Consider the following 12,720-nt stretch of genomic DNA (forward strand, 5'->3'; position numbering starts at 1 on the left):
CCGGCTCAAAACAAGCCCTATAGAGAATCCTCACTCCCAATGCATGCAAACTACAAGACCAAGGTATGATTCCACTTTTTTTTTCATTAAACGCCAGAACCCTACTTGCGCATAGAGCTTGCTCGTCGCTTACGGGCATCGGCCTTGTTGGCCTTAGCCTCAGCAACACGCTTGGCAAGGACCTGGGCGTACTCGTTCTGCATATCGTGTTAGATGCTGATGATAGGTGTGATGAGCGTGTGAGTGACTTACGGCCTCGTCCTTGACCTTCTCGGCCTGGCGGCGCTTGAGGGCAGCGCGGTGACGCTTGTGCTGGAGACGTTGAGGGGTGACGAGTCTCTGGATGCGGGGAGCCTTGGTGTAAGGAGACTTGCCCTCACCCTTGGGCTGAACCTCTCGTCGGATGACGTACTTGCGGACCTATGTATCATGTAAGCATTAGCTACTTTCAATTCTTGTGGTTATGATTGTTCAACTCGCTACCCCTTGAACTCTTGCTTGACAAAGAAGATCAAGGGGTCCTCTCACACTCTACCCAGTCTGCCAACTCCTCCACTGCAGCTCCGGGTAGGCGATGATCGAGTATGGGCGTAGGGAGAGACATACATCGTCATCCTTGGTGAGGCCGAAGAACTTGCGGATCTTGGTGGCGCGCTTGGGACCGAGGCGCTTAGGGTGGACGACGTCGGTGAGGCCGGGGATGTCAGCATCACCCTGCTTGACAATGCTGAGGGCGAGGACAGAGAGATCCATGCCGACGATGCAGCCACGGACAGACTTTCGCTTGCGCTCACCGGTGCGTCGGGGTCGGTAGCAAGAGTGGCCCTCGGAGAGGAGGAGGCGGACACGGGTAGGGTGCATGACACCCTGCTTCATGGGGAAACCCTGCTTGTCGTTTCCACCAGTGATGCGGAAGATGTAGCCCTTGAACTCATCGCCGATGGAGTCACCAGGAACCTCAGCGCCCATCTACCAAAAAAAAAAGAGTCAGCATTTTGTTGATCGGTATGTTGTCGACGAGCCGAGCGGTCGTAGGCAAAAGGGCAGGAGAGGTTCGACGTACGCGCTTCTCCATGAAGACACGGAGCTTGCGCTCATCCTCAATATCGATGAGCTTCTGGCTGCCATTGGCAGGGTAGCTGATGTTCAACTGTAGAAGAAAAATGTCAGCGAATATTTTCTTCGAGATCTTCAATCGAGCAGCAGCGCATGCGTGGAGGCCAGTTGACAGGAGTGATTAATCCATTTCAGATAACAAAAGACTCTCCCGTAAACTCGCATAGCTCGATTGTTGATTACTATTGTCGTACCTTCATATTGCCAGTTGTGGTGGGTGCAAGTTTACTTGACCTGGCCTGCTGTGAAGTTAGTAGAGGATGATGAGGTTCGAAATTTCCGAATTCGAAAATTGTGGAAGGCAAGTGCGAGTCGCTAGGGCTCTTAGGACGGGGCAACCAATGAACGCAAATTTAACCCTCGGGCAAAAGAAAGTCCGACTTCTCCACCCACCTGCTTCAGATCCATGGTGCGAGCTGCTATTAACTGTGTTCCACACCGTGTATATATCGGCATTTCCCATACTGTAGAGCTCTAGGCGTACCTCGAACTTTTGTTTACATAGAGACTCAAGGTGCAAGTGGAAGCACAGCTGGAGAGATTAGATGCTGATACATATCCACCCAATTGTTGGACCGATATAAACAGTCTGAAACATCGTCACTCTCACTTTTTCTCTCGTCATGTCCTCTACCAAGCTATATCCTCCAAGCAACAAGGCGCCACCCTCAAGTCCTCTACCTCAACTCCTGCAGACCCCCTCAGGTCTAGCTCTCCTAGAACTTCAAGGAACCATCAATCTACCCCAAGACGCCAATGGAGATGCACTAGGCGGCGTCCAAGTTGGAAGACTTGACTTCCCAGATTTCGTGATGGGTACCGAAGGCTCAGCATGGATGAAGCGGGTTCACCTTTATGTCGGCCAGCATCAACGTCTCACTGGGGAGATCAAGAAGCTCCCAAAAGCAATGGCCGTGGTCAGAAAGAGAGAGAATAAGGTGATATCTGGCTCAGGGGGAGAAACACTCGAGCAGGGCGAAAATCTTGAGGTGGTTGAGATTGTCAAGTACAAGCTTATGTTTCCAAACCGGCCAGAGCCTGTCGGAACAGCCAATGCGACCTGATTGTCTTTTCTTTTACACTAGGAGGTCAACAAAAAAAAGGCTACATCGTACTACGAATGCTGAGCGACACTTCTGCACCTTATTCCAAGTCAACACTCAAATCTCTCATACCCTCTTAATCCGAGTCCAAAGCCTCAGACATGCGTCCACTTCTTTTTATCGACATTCGACTTTATTCTTCATCACCCTACTGTGTATCCAGCCAAGGTCCTATAGCACTTGGTGGATCTCAACCGTTCAGTATCATCATTGCTTCTATCCTGAGGCAGTCTGCAATGGCCTTGTCCTTCCTAGCCCGTCCTTTCCGTAGTAGTCCATGGGATAGACGCCTTCACCCCAATCTTGTCGCTCGCCCAATGCAACAAGTGCCTCATATGGCGTTAGCAACGGCCGTGGGAATGCATAACCCCAATCAATACTCAATCGAGGGCAAGCAACCTGTACCCAGCACTCGACATCCGACATGAGCGCCAATTTGCCCGGAAAGATCTCACTTAGTAGCAAGTGCACGATAGGAATGCCTCGCGCCTTGAGCTCTTTCTCGATGAGGCCCAATGTATGCGGGTTGCCCTGGCGGCCAAGGGTGCCGAGAATCAGACCCCATTTGCGTGCTGTACGGGCGCTATGAATGGCTGTTCGACGGAGAGACTGCATTTCCTCATGACCGTACGCCTCCCGCGTGAGCTTTCGAGAGTAAGGGTCGTATCGGTACGCTGGAATGAAAGGGTTATGAATCATGATACTCTCAAGGTGGAAACGACCATCACCCAGGTACAGGATCAGATCGATATTGTCGTCGTCTTTCAGACGAGGAGAAGTGCAGCCCAGAATCTCACCCTTACTCAATGGTGCAATCTGGGGGACGAGAACTCGGAAGCCACCGCGCTCGAGACTGCTCTTGACGCCATGGATAGTAGCGTTGAACTGAATAGTGCCGACAACAGCTATTGTTTTGCCACTGGCAAAGTTGCGCTCAAGGGATGCTAGGAGATGTGTCGCGTCAATGCTGATGTCTACAAAGACGTATAGAGTTTTGATCGTGGTCACGTCGACGGGGATGAGACAACTGTGGGCATAGTGCACCAGCAGGTCACAACCAAGGGCCCTTGCTGTGTAATCATCGATACAGCAGGCGCCATAAGTCACATCGCCCATAATGAGTGTCTCGACACCAGGGCAGAACTGCGTCAAGATGTCTGATATAGTAGTGGCAAAGAGTAAAAGGCCCTCGGGCATCTGTAGCGCAACTCTCTTGGCGTTTGCAGTTTGAATGCGGTGGATCGTCTTGGGGATCTCAAAGTTGTAGTTAGCAGGCAATAACGCAATGGCAGCCTTCAGATCAGTGTTCTCAAGAATTTCCATGGGAACTTGGTTTAGAAGTCGGGGAGCCCTCCGAGGTTTGGCAGCTATAATAAACAGCATGAGTATATCTTGATCCATTCCTGAATTGCGTTTGGTGATAAAGGACAGTGTTTTCACATACTCTGAACAGCACCGCTCTCCCCTAATGCTCCTGACTCTCCGAGCTTTGCTGCGGCTTCAACTGCTGCTCTTCGTCCTATGAATCTCTTCTTTGGTTGTTTCAGTGGCGTTGCTGTCTCTGGCTCAGTTTGGACGGCAGGGGCTTGACTCGTCTGAGCGAGCTGAGCTTCTTCGATATCTGCTGCTGTGCCCAGGTCTGTTTGCCTTCTATCTTCCTCCATATTGTGCTCGTATGAGGGGGAGAAAAAGGCGATATGTTATCCACGACGAAATTACCTCGGAACAAATCAAGAGTTCTCTAACATGACCTGTTCAATCTGGAGTAAGTACAACCCAAAAAAGAAAAAAAGATGTGGCATGTGCGTGACTCAAACTTTCGACACTGTAGATCCACTCTCCATGAACTTGACTTTATTGGTTGTCTGAATCTAAAGAGATGCCATAACAACAATCCAAGGTTTTACTTTACTATTGTATGTTCTTATCGCCATGGCAAGTTATGCTCCTCTTGGCTCAGGTCATCGATCATAAGACGTCAGGATCAGGTTGAGGATCGGTTGAATTGCATTGGCTCGCCCCCTATCTTCGCCCATATACCTACTCTTGCTCTGCTCTACAGCCTCCCTCAACAACAGCGTGAAAACAATCAGCGTAAAAAATTTCTCTCTCTGCTCTTCCATCAGCCTTGTGCGCGCGCTCACTAAACTATCTATAAAAGTGCCAACAAGCCGTTCCCTCATGCGTCAATAAGGTTCTCTTCCGTCTGCTGCTGGCTTCGGGCCTCAGTATCTGCTCGAGCCTTACCCTTGGCCTTGGACTCCTTCGCAGCTCGCTGGTAGAACTCGTTGAGAACCTTGGCGGGAATACGGTTGAGCAACTCCTTAGGGTAGATACGCAGAAGGCTCCATGCAAGGTCCAGAGACTCATAAATAGATCGAGACTCGTACTGTCCCTGGCTGATGAACTGTCGCTCGAACTTCTCCAAGAACTCAAGGGACAGCTTGTCCTCAGCAGACAAAGCCTCCTCACCAACGACAGCCTTCATGGCTGCAGCATCACGACCAATAGCGTACTTGGCGTACAGTTGGTTGGAAACATCACCGTGGTCCTTTCGAGTCATGCCCTCACCAATTGCAGACTTCATCAAACGGGACAGCGAAGGCAGAACATTGATGGGCGGGTAGATTCCACGGTTGTCCAGAGCTCGGTCAATGAACACCTGACCCTCGGTAATGTAACCTGTCAGATCAGGAATGGGGTGGGTGATATCGTCGTTAGGCATGGTCAGGATGGGAATCTGAGTAATAGAACCATTGCGGCCCTCAACACGACCGGCTCGTTCATAGATGGTGGACAAATCAGTGTACATGTAACCAGGGTATCCGCGACGACCGGGAACTTCTTCTCGAGCGGCTGAAACTTCTCGGAGAGCATCACAGTAAGCAGAAAGATCGGTAAGGATGACCAAAACGTGCTTCTCGAGCTGGTAGGCGTAATATTCGGCGGTGGTGAGAGCAAGACGAGGGGTAATAATACGTTCGATGCTGGACAGAAATTAGTACGCGTATCGTCGTTATGAATATGGTTCGCAGCTCACGTAGGATCGTTGGCAAGGTTCAGGAAGAGTGTAACACGCTCCAGACTGCCGTTCTCCTCAAAATCGCGGGTGAAGAAACGGGCGGTTTCCAAGTTAACACCCATAGCACCGAAGACGATCGAGAAATTCTCCTCGTGGCCATCATGAACGCCCTTGTTAGTAATACCCTGCTTCTGGACGAGGCCAGCCTGTCGGCAAATCTGGGCAGCGATTTCGTTGTGAGGTAGACCGGAGGCGGAAAAAATGGGAATCTTTTGTCCTCGGGCAATCGAGTTCATGGTGTCAATAGCAGAGATACCTGTGGAGATCATCTCCTCGGGATATTCCTATATCATGAGTCAGATTATATCGACCGTGCAGCGCTGATGGGTAGCCTTACACGAGAATAAGGGTTAATAGGAGAACCGTTGATGTCAAGGTAATCTTCAGCTAACACCTTGGGACCCTTATCAATAGCTCGACCGGAACCATCAAAGATACGACCAAGCATGTCTTCAGAGACACCGATTTTCAAACTCTGGCCTGTAAACTGAACCTTGGTCTGTGGTCGTCTTAGCTTGATGTTCTCCCAATAGAGCTCGCAATGCCACCTACCTTCTTCACATCGATGCCAGAAGTACCCTCAAAGACCTATACAATCGTCAATCGCCATATCATATCGCATCGTATCCACGTAAAAGTACCTGGACGACAGCTCGATCACCTAGCAAACCGTATCAGCATATTCCGCGTCATTACCTCAGAGACGCCAGCAGCCACACTAACCTCGAGCTTCCAAAACTTGACCAGAGCGCTCAGTGCCATCGGGAAGAGTGAGTGTCACGATCTCATTGTATCGCGGGAATTTGACCTGTTTTGTTGTCAGCCCGCAAGCTCCAAGCCGGTTCGATTTGGCAGATGACGACCGCGTACATTATCGAGGATGACGAGGGGACCGTTGACGCCGCCAACAGTGTTGTATCGAATTCTGGGGATAACCGAGTACGATGAGGACTCGCGAGGGTCCGCCATGATGGGCGATGGATCGTTAATCGGACGGTTGAAGTAAGGGGCAAAATAGAATATAGGAGCCGATCGCGAAGCTTAGAGGTGAAGTTGGGAGGTCTCAAGAGGTTGGAGGAGGTTGAGCTTGCTTCATCCAAGTGGGGCCTTTCCAGCTGCGCCAGCCCAAAGGCGACGCACGGCCGATAACCTTCACCTCCACATGGGGACGTTTCTACGACATCAGTGACATCACATGACATTCACAGAGGTAAAGTAGGCATTCGAGGGGAGGAAAGAAAACACAGGACCTCGATCCTAAATGACAAAAAGACTTAGGTGATATAGCCTAAGCTTAGGATAGCTTTTGCTAGGTTTATTTTGACACCCTACATTAAGGTTCGCTGTTTTCTTGCCCCCTAAGGGCATTTTAAGTCTGTCAGCTTAACAGAAGGAAACTTGGAACGTGAGTTATTTCTGAATAACTAGATAGGTAGGTAGATAGTTGATTGCCTTTTCTTACTATGCTCAGCGATAACAATAAAGTAACAAGCTTAAGCTTCCTCTTCAGCTTTCCTTTGCGTTTTGCATAGCTCGAGTCCGAGCTCCAAGAACTGCTTTGCCTACGGTGCTGCCATTTTCCTTACCCAACTCTTTTGTGATCCAGTCTCCAATGTCAGACATAGCATCCAGATTAATGCCAGTGTCCATACCCAGAGTCTCCATGAAGTAAACCATGTTTTCCGTTGAAACGTTACCTGTCGCGCCAGGGCTGTAAGGACAGCCCCCCAGACCACCAACACTGCTATCAAACGTTCGAATGCCGTGCTCTAGGGATACAGCTGTGTTCACTAAAGCTTGGCCGTATGTATCGTGGAAGTGCATGGCAATGTCCTCAGTTCGAATACCAGCTGCAGACATGCATTGGAGGAGAGCTCCGGTTCGAGGTGCTGTACCCATTCCTGTAGTGTCTCCAAGTGAGATCTCATCCGCTCCAGCCTCCAAAAGGTCTGTAGCTATCTCGGCCACTTTGTGAGGATCAACGTCGAACCCTTCGAATGGGCATCCTAGGACTACAGAAATGTAGGCGCGCACTCGGAGACCAATAGCCTTGGAATCCCTAATCACCTCCTTGAAGCGTTCGAGCGATGTCTTAATATCGCAATTGAGGTTCTTTTGCGTGAAGCTCTCGGTGGCAGCAGCAAAGACTGCGACTTCAACAGCTGGCTTAGTGGCGGCCGCCGCTCCAGCTGCTGGCTCCAGTTGAGTTGCGAACTTTCCGCTATTCGCATTGAGGACATCGGCAGCAGATTTGAGGCCCTTGCCATTGGGTGCTAGGAAGGAGTATGAGATCGGGCCAGGAGAAGAAATCTTTCCGTCGAGGATATGCTGCAATATTTCGCTGGAGTTGCTCATCTATCGTAAAAGTGTCAGGTTGCTGAGCAGACATCGGATGAGCAAGAACACTACCTGGGGCACCCATTTTGGAGCAACAAAGGATCCAGCTTCAATTGTAGAAACTCCAGTTCGGGCCAATCGTTCGATAAGTTCAATCTTGGTCTCCAACGGGATTGCCTTCTTCTCATTCTGCAGGCCGTCCCGAGGCCCAACCTCGACGAGCCTAACCCGGTTATCATATGACTGATTGCTGGCCGTCGCAAGGCCTCTATGCCAGCGAATTTGCTGCGAGCGGCGACATGCTCTGCAGACGCTGGACCGCAAGAGACTCATGCTTGAGAGTTTTCGTGAGTAGGCGACACAGGAGTCGATGTACGTTCGATTGAAATGCGTCCAAGTAGAAGGTATTGAAGTGCCGAGCTTGATTGGAGGTCTAAGTATTGGACACAATCCGCGTACTATCGGCCCCCCAGAACATGGGCCGAGCTTCGGGCTTCGGTACAGTACCGATACAGTTACAGTTAAAGGGCCAGGGCGGCTTTCTAAACCCGTTGTTCCCCGCATTATTTGCCCATGACATTCGCGGGCTTCGATAGCTGACAGGTAATTTTGTTGTAAGGAGAGGTATCTTGCATTATTACAACTACAATACTCGCAACTACAGTACTGCCTCACATAATGCCAACGGCTCAGACATGGAAGCTGCAGAGGCAACCAATCCATGTACAGATTTTGGTTCCTTTTGACATTAAAATTCGTTTTGGCTTGACCTTTGTGAAAATAAGAAAATACACCTCTTTATCGTTGACAGGCTAAAACTGGGTAGAAGTTGGTATTCCAGTAATCGCATCCGTAACCGCTTAGTACTCAGCCTCGAGCTCCTCCTCACCCATGGAGTCGGTGGCGACCTCCTCGTAATCGCGCTCCAGGGCAGCAAGATCCTCACGAGCCTCAGAGAACTCGCCTTCCTCCATACCTTCACCGACGTACCAGTGGACGAAGGCACGCTTGGAGTGCATGAGATCGAACTTGAGAGAAAGTGAAGACCATGCCTCAGCGATGGCGGTAGTATTAGAGAGCATGCAGCTGTTTTGGCGTTAGTTCATTCATTCCATTCGTCAAAATGATAAGGAATCGACTTACACAGCGCGGCTGACCTTGGCGAGGTCACCGTTAGGCACATTCTCGGGGGCCTGGTAGCAGATACCAAGCTTGAAACCAGTGGGGCACCAATCGACGAACTGGATAGTTCGCTTGGTCTTCAGTGTGGCAACAGCAGCATGGGCGTCGTTGGGAACGACGTCACCACGGTACAGCAAACAGGTAGCCATGTACTTGCCGTGGCGGGGGTCACACTTGACCATCTGGTTGTTAGGCTCGAAGCAAGACATTGTCATCTCTTGGACGGAGTTGGCTTCGTGGGCAGCCTTAGCAGCGGAGATGACTGGGGCGTAGGCGACCAGAGGGAAGTGAATTCTGGGGTAAGGAACCAAGTTGGTCTGGAATTCGTTCAAGTCGACGTTCAGGGATCCATCGAATCGCAAAGAGGCAGTAATAGAAGAGACGACTACATGCTGTTAGTCAACTGGCAACTGCATAGCCCAACAGCTATAACATACCCTGAGCAATGAGACGGTTGAGATTCTCATAGTTAGGGCGCTCGAGGCCGAGGTTTCGGCGGCAGATGTCGTAAATAGCCTCATTGTCAACCATGAAAGAGCAATCAGAGTGCTCAAGGGTGGTGTGTGTGGTAAGGATAGAGTTGTATGGCTCGACAACGGATGTGGCAGTCTGGGGCGCGGGATAAACACAGAACTCCAGCTTGCTCTTCTTGCCGTAGTCGACCGACAGACGCTCCATCAGGAGAGCGCCAAAACCAGAACCAGTACCACCACCGAAAGAGTGGAACACGAGGAAGCCCTGGAGGCCAACACAGTTGTCGGCAACACGGCGAATCTTGTCGAGGACGCCATCGATGAGCTCCTTTCCGACGGTGTAGTGACCACGGGCGTAGTTGTTTGAGGCATCCTCCTTGCCAGTGATCATCATCTCAGGGTGGAAAAGGTTGCGGTAGGCACCGGTGCGGACCTCGTCGACGACATTGGGCTCCAAATCACAGTAGATGGCGCGGGGGACATACTTGCCCTGACCTAGAAATGGGTTAGAACAGCAGCACGACCGTTAAGTCCTAGGTTAAGCCATACCAGTCTCGGAGAAGAAAGTGCTGAAACCCTGATCGGGGTCTTGGGACTTTCGCTCCTCTGTGAGGTAACCATCAGGCTGCAGTTGGTCAGTATTTGGTCATGGTGTTTGTTGACAAATTTAGGGGTTGTCGTGTGTACCTGGATACCGTGCTCGAGGCAGTAAAGCTAGGGAAACAATCAGTACGAATCGATACAAACAAAGTCTTGACAAAACTCACCTCCCAGCAGGAGTTGGCGATTTGGCAACCGGCCTGACCAACTAGAACAGCTCAGTTAGCATCGCAACAGAGCAGACAGAGATGCGGTGAAAGCCCAACGTCAAAGGGAGGAACAGCTTACCGTTGATGCTAATGACCTCACGCATGTTTGCTGACGATAGTGTTTACAAGTATGAGATGGAGGAAGTCGATGCAATGCAAGAGCAGAGAAGAGGGACCACGAGAAAAGAGGAGGACAAAAAAGGACAGGCCAGACAAGGCTTTTACAACGGGAAGAGAGGAGACAAGACGAGGGCGAATGTTTGGTTTGGTGATAAGTTAGCGGAGTGGAGTGGGCTGGATGGGAGAAAATAGGTGAGGTGGGGGAAATTTGGCAGACAGGGGAGCCTTTGCTGCCCTCCACTGGGATTGGATTGGACCTTCTATGGGTTTGTTGATTTGATTTGATTTCGAGGCGTGCCTGGGCTGAAAAGGGGCAAGCGCGTCCTGCAACGCCCTGTTGGCGTTTTCCGCTGCCGGCGCCTGTTGGCCAGCTGCCAGGGCCCAGGGGTTGCCCAAAGGACCCCTCCCGCCTGGACACCTACCACTCGGTCGTTTCTGTGTCTGTGGTTATGGTTCTTCGCTTCACCGCTCCATCAATATTAGCAGCTTCGAGGAATTATTATGTCCAGCATTGCGGAGTCGTCGTGTAGAGGCTGGGACTGGATTTCACGGACCAGGCTGCCAACGCCAGGACACTCAAGTTGAGTTATTGGTGTCTCTCTTGGACGGTGACCCAATGGATGGATCCATATTTACTTACCACTGTCGAACGACATCTCATCTCGGGCTGTCGAGGCGTTCATTTCGCCTGTGCTAATTATAATTGGCCTCATATCCATACCAGGTGTCATGTCTGAACTTTGAACAGTCTCTAATTCAAATCAGAAGAAAATATCATAAGCAATTCAATCACTCTTGTTCGTTTTTCTTTCTTTTCACAGTATGTATTCTCTTTCTTCACTGGAAGGTAATTGCAGAAGCCATCATTGTCGGGCACTGTTCATTTGTTTACATTACATCCCTATTGCTATCCCAGTACATAGGTGCCTGGAACCACAGCTCCCTTCTCGTTAACCACCCTAGGCCACCTTAGGTACTTATCGTTCGCTCTGTGCTCAGTACCGGCAGCCTAGGTACCTGCGTACTACCTGTAGGAGGTAGTTCCTATTACAAGACATGGTTAATAAGGGGCAATTCCATTGCGTTCGTAGGTATCCAACTTAGGACCTAGATACTAGATATCCAAGCCGATTATTATGGTACATACGCAGGTGTCACTTGAAAAGCTCACAACTGCCGTTCATTATCACCACGAGGCTCGAGCTCAGTCGATGATCTTCATTATGGTCTGTGATGTGTCAAAGCTTGGCTTTGACGACTAGTACTATGCACGACCGCGATTCAACGTCATTATCCCTCCATCTGCCAATATGAACTTGCGAAATGTATACATGGAATCAGAGATCATGCCATGGCAGATTACTATGTGCTGTAACATTGACGGGAGTTTTAGATACCTTATGCGGGGCAGTTGGTCTGCATCACACGTGACGCTTTAGAGCAACACCTTACCTGTGCTTTTGTTTCTAGCTCAACATGTAAGTATCGGCCTGAAAGGAGGAGTTACAAATGAACGCAAACAGTTAGAGGGCAAACACAGGTCTCCCAACACCAATATGCTGTCTCTCAGGAGGGCTCAAGTAATATACGCCATAGGCGGCCTGCTGTGTCTTCTTAGCATGGCCATCGCCAATGTTGAAAAGACAATCTTCACAGCCCCGCCATCACTCCCTATTCCCCAACAGAAGCCTTCACTGGGTGATCTCAGACTACCGACCCTTACACCAGACGCCCCAAATATTCGAACTCATATCAGCCGCGTGTTTCCCTCTGAGCCAAAGGATTACGCTTCCGGCGTTGCAACGTGGGTGCTTCTTGATAAACTAAACCAAGGCCAGCGATATGAATTTCGTATATGCTGGGCTGCGATTGTGAGTCAACATGAGATTTACGTAGAGAAAACAAGCTAATTCGTCTTCGCCGCCAGCAACCCACTGTGTTTAACTTGGCTGTATACGAGCTGGACACCGTGTGGCAGACACCAGAGCTGATTCAATCACTTGCCAACTACTCATTTTCTCGCCAAGACCAAGAAGCTGTACTGACAAAAGAGTCAACTCAAACTGAAGGCAGGGAGCGCGAGGCTTCCGTTCTTCTGCTCCAGATCAAGTCATCTGCTGACTACTTTACGAACGACGCGGCTCTTATGAAGGATCCTTCACCTGTACACGTAGATCTCATCCTCGACCCCTATCTTTATGGTATCGTCCCCCGTTCTTTAGTCCCAGCAGCTGGTTATCTTGTTCTCGTCGGCGCGGTGGCTTGGTTTGTGTCCAGATCTATCGCCTCTAGGTTACAGACTATTACAGTCACAACCGATGGCGCAAACAAGAAACAGAATTGATAAACGGAGGTGTTGGCACCATCGGGCTCTCGACTCTAGATGCTAAAAAATGGGCTTGGTGGAATGCGTTCTACTATGTACGTTAATCATATTGCTCGTAACTTCTCCAACTTCCTGCCACTCTCCCTTGCCCCCTCGAGAGCTTCGATATCTA

At 50.2% G+C, this 12,720-nt stretch overlaps 7 protein-coding genes across 7 annotated transcripts; 2 read left to right on the forward strand and 5 right to left on the reverse strand.

The window, feature by feature from the left end:
* Positions 1–101: 101 nt before the first annotated feature.
* On the reverse strand, positions 102–1,316 carry FMAN_01466 (putative 40s ribosomal protein S6.e, cytosolic; the record flags this gene model as incomplete). The annotated part of the gene is made up of 5 exons (XM_041835086.1): positions 102–197; positions 253–420; positions 607–969; positions 1,064–1,150; positions 1,311–1,316. The coding sequence occupies 5 exons, from the start codon at positions 1,314–1,316 to the stop codon at positions 102–104; spliced, it is 720 nt and encodes a 239-aa protein (XP_041676807.1).
* A 423-nt stretch (positions 1,317–1,739) lies between these two features.
* On the forward strand, positions 1,740–2,180 carry FMAN_01467 (uncharacterized protein; the record flags this gene model as incomplete). The annotated part of the gene is made up of 1 exon (XM_041835097.1): positions 1,740–2,180. One exon carries the CDS (start codon positions 1,740–1,742, stop codon positions 2,178–2,180), a length of 441 nt encoding a protein of 146 aa, XP_041676808.1.
* A 255-nt stretch (positions 2,181–2,435) lies between these two features.
* FMAN_01468 (putative candidate tumor suppressor DPH2L1) lies at positions 2,436–3,883 on the reverse strand (the record flags this gene model as incomplete). Its single annotated transcript, XM_041835108.1, has 2 exons — positions 2,436–3,586; positions 3,664–3,883. 2 exons carry the CDS (start codon positions 3,881–3,883, stop codon positions 2,436–2,438), a joined length of 1,371 nt encoding a protein of 456 aa, XP_041676809.1.
* A 515-nt stretch (positions 3,884–4,398) lies between these two features.
* Positions 4,399–6,270, reverse strand: FMAN_01469 (putative H+-exporting ATPase 57K chain, vacuolar; the record flags this gene model as incomplete). The annotated part of the gene is made up of 7 exons (XM_041835119.1): positions 4,399–5,206; positions 5,260–5,585; positions 5,639–5,800; positions 5,854–5,889; positions 5,943–5,962; positions 6,025–6,109; positions 6,172–6,270. The coding sequence occupies 7 exons, from the start codon at positions 6,268–6,270 to the stop codon at positions 4,399–4,401; spliced, it is 1,536 nt and encodes a 511-aa protein (XP_041676810.1).
* Positions 6,271–6,807: 537 nt separating this feature from the next.
* On the reverse strand, positions 6,808–7,971 carry FMAN_01470 (uncharacterized protein; the record flags this gene model as incomplete). The annotated part of the gene is made up of 2 exons (XM_041835130.1): positions 6,808–7,656; positions 7,711–7,971. The coding sequence occupies 2 exons, from the start codon at positions 7,969–7,971 to the stop codon at positions 6,808–6,810; spliced, it is 1,110 nt and encodes a 369-aa protein (XP_041676811.1).
* Positions 7,972–8,498: 527 nt separating this feature from the next.
* Positions 8,499–10,206, reverse strand: FMAN_01471 (putative alpha-tubulin B; the record flags this gene model as incomplete). Its single annotated transcript, XM_041835141.1, has 7 exons — positions 8,499–8,724; positions 8,782–9,205; positions 9,258–9,788; positions 9,843–9,918; positions 9,981–10,007; positions 10,061–10,101; positions 10,182–10,206. The coding sequence occupies 7 exons, from the start codon at positions 10,204–10,206 to the stop codon at positions 8,499–8,501; spliced, it is 1,350 nt and encodes a 449-aa protein (XP_041676812.1).
* Positions 10,207–11,841: 1,635 nt separating this feature from the next.
* FMAN_01472 (uncharacterized protein) lies at positions 11,842–12,566 on the forward strand (the record flags this gene model as incomplete). Its single annotated transcript, XM_041835152.1, has 2 exons — positions 11,842–12,093; positions 12,150–12,566. 2 exons carry the CDS (start codon positions 11,842–11,844, stop codon positions 12,564–12,566), a joined length of 669 nt encoding a protein of 222 aa, XP_041676813.1.
* Between the last annotated feature and the right edge of the window lie 154 nt (positions 12,567–12,720).

Source organism: Fusarium mangiferae (genome assembly GCF_900044065.1).
Source record: "Fusarium mangiferae strain MRC7560 genome assembly, contig: FMAN_scaffold001, whole genome shotgun sequence".
Lineage (NCBI taxonomy): Eukaryota > Fungi > Ascomycota > Sordariomycetes > Hypocreales > Nectriaceae > Fusarium > Fusarium mangiferae.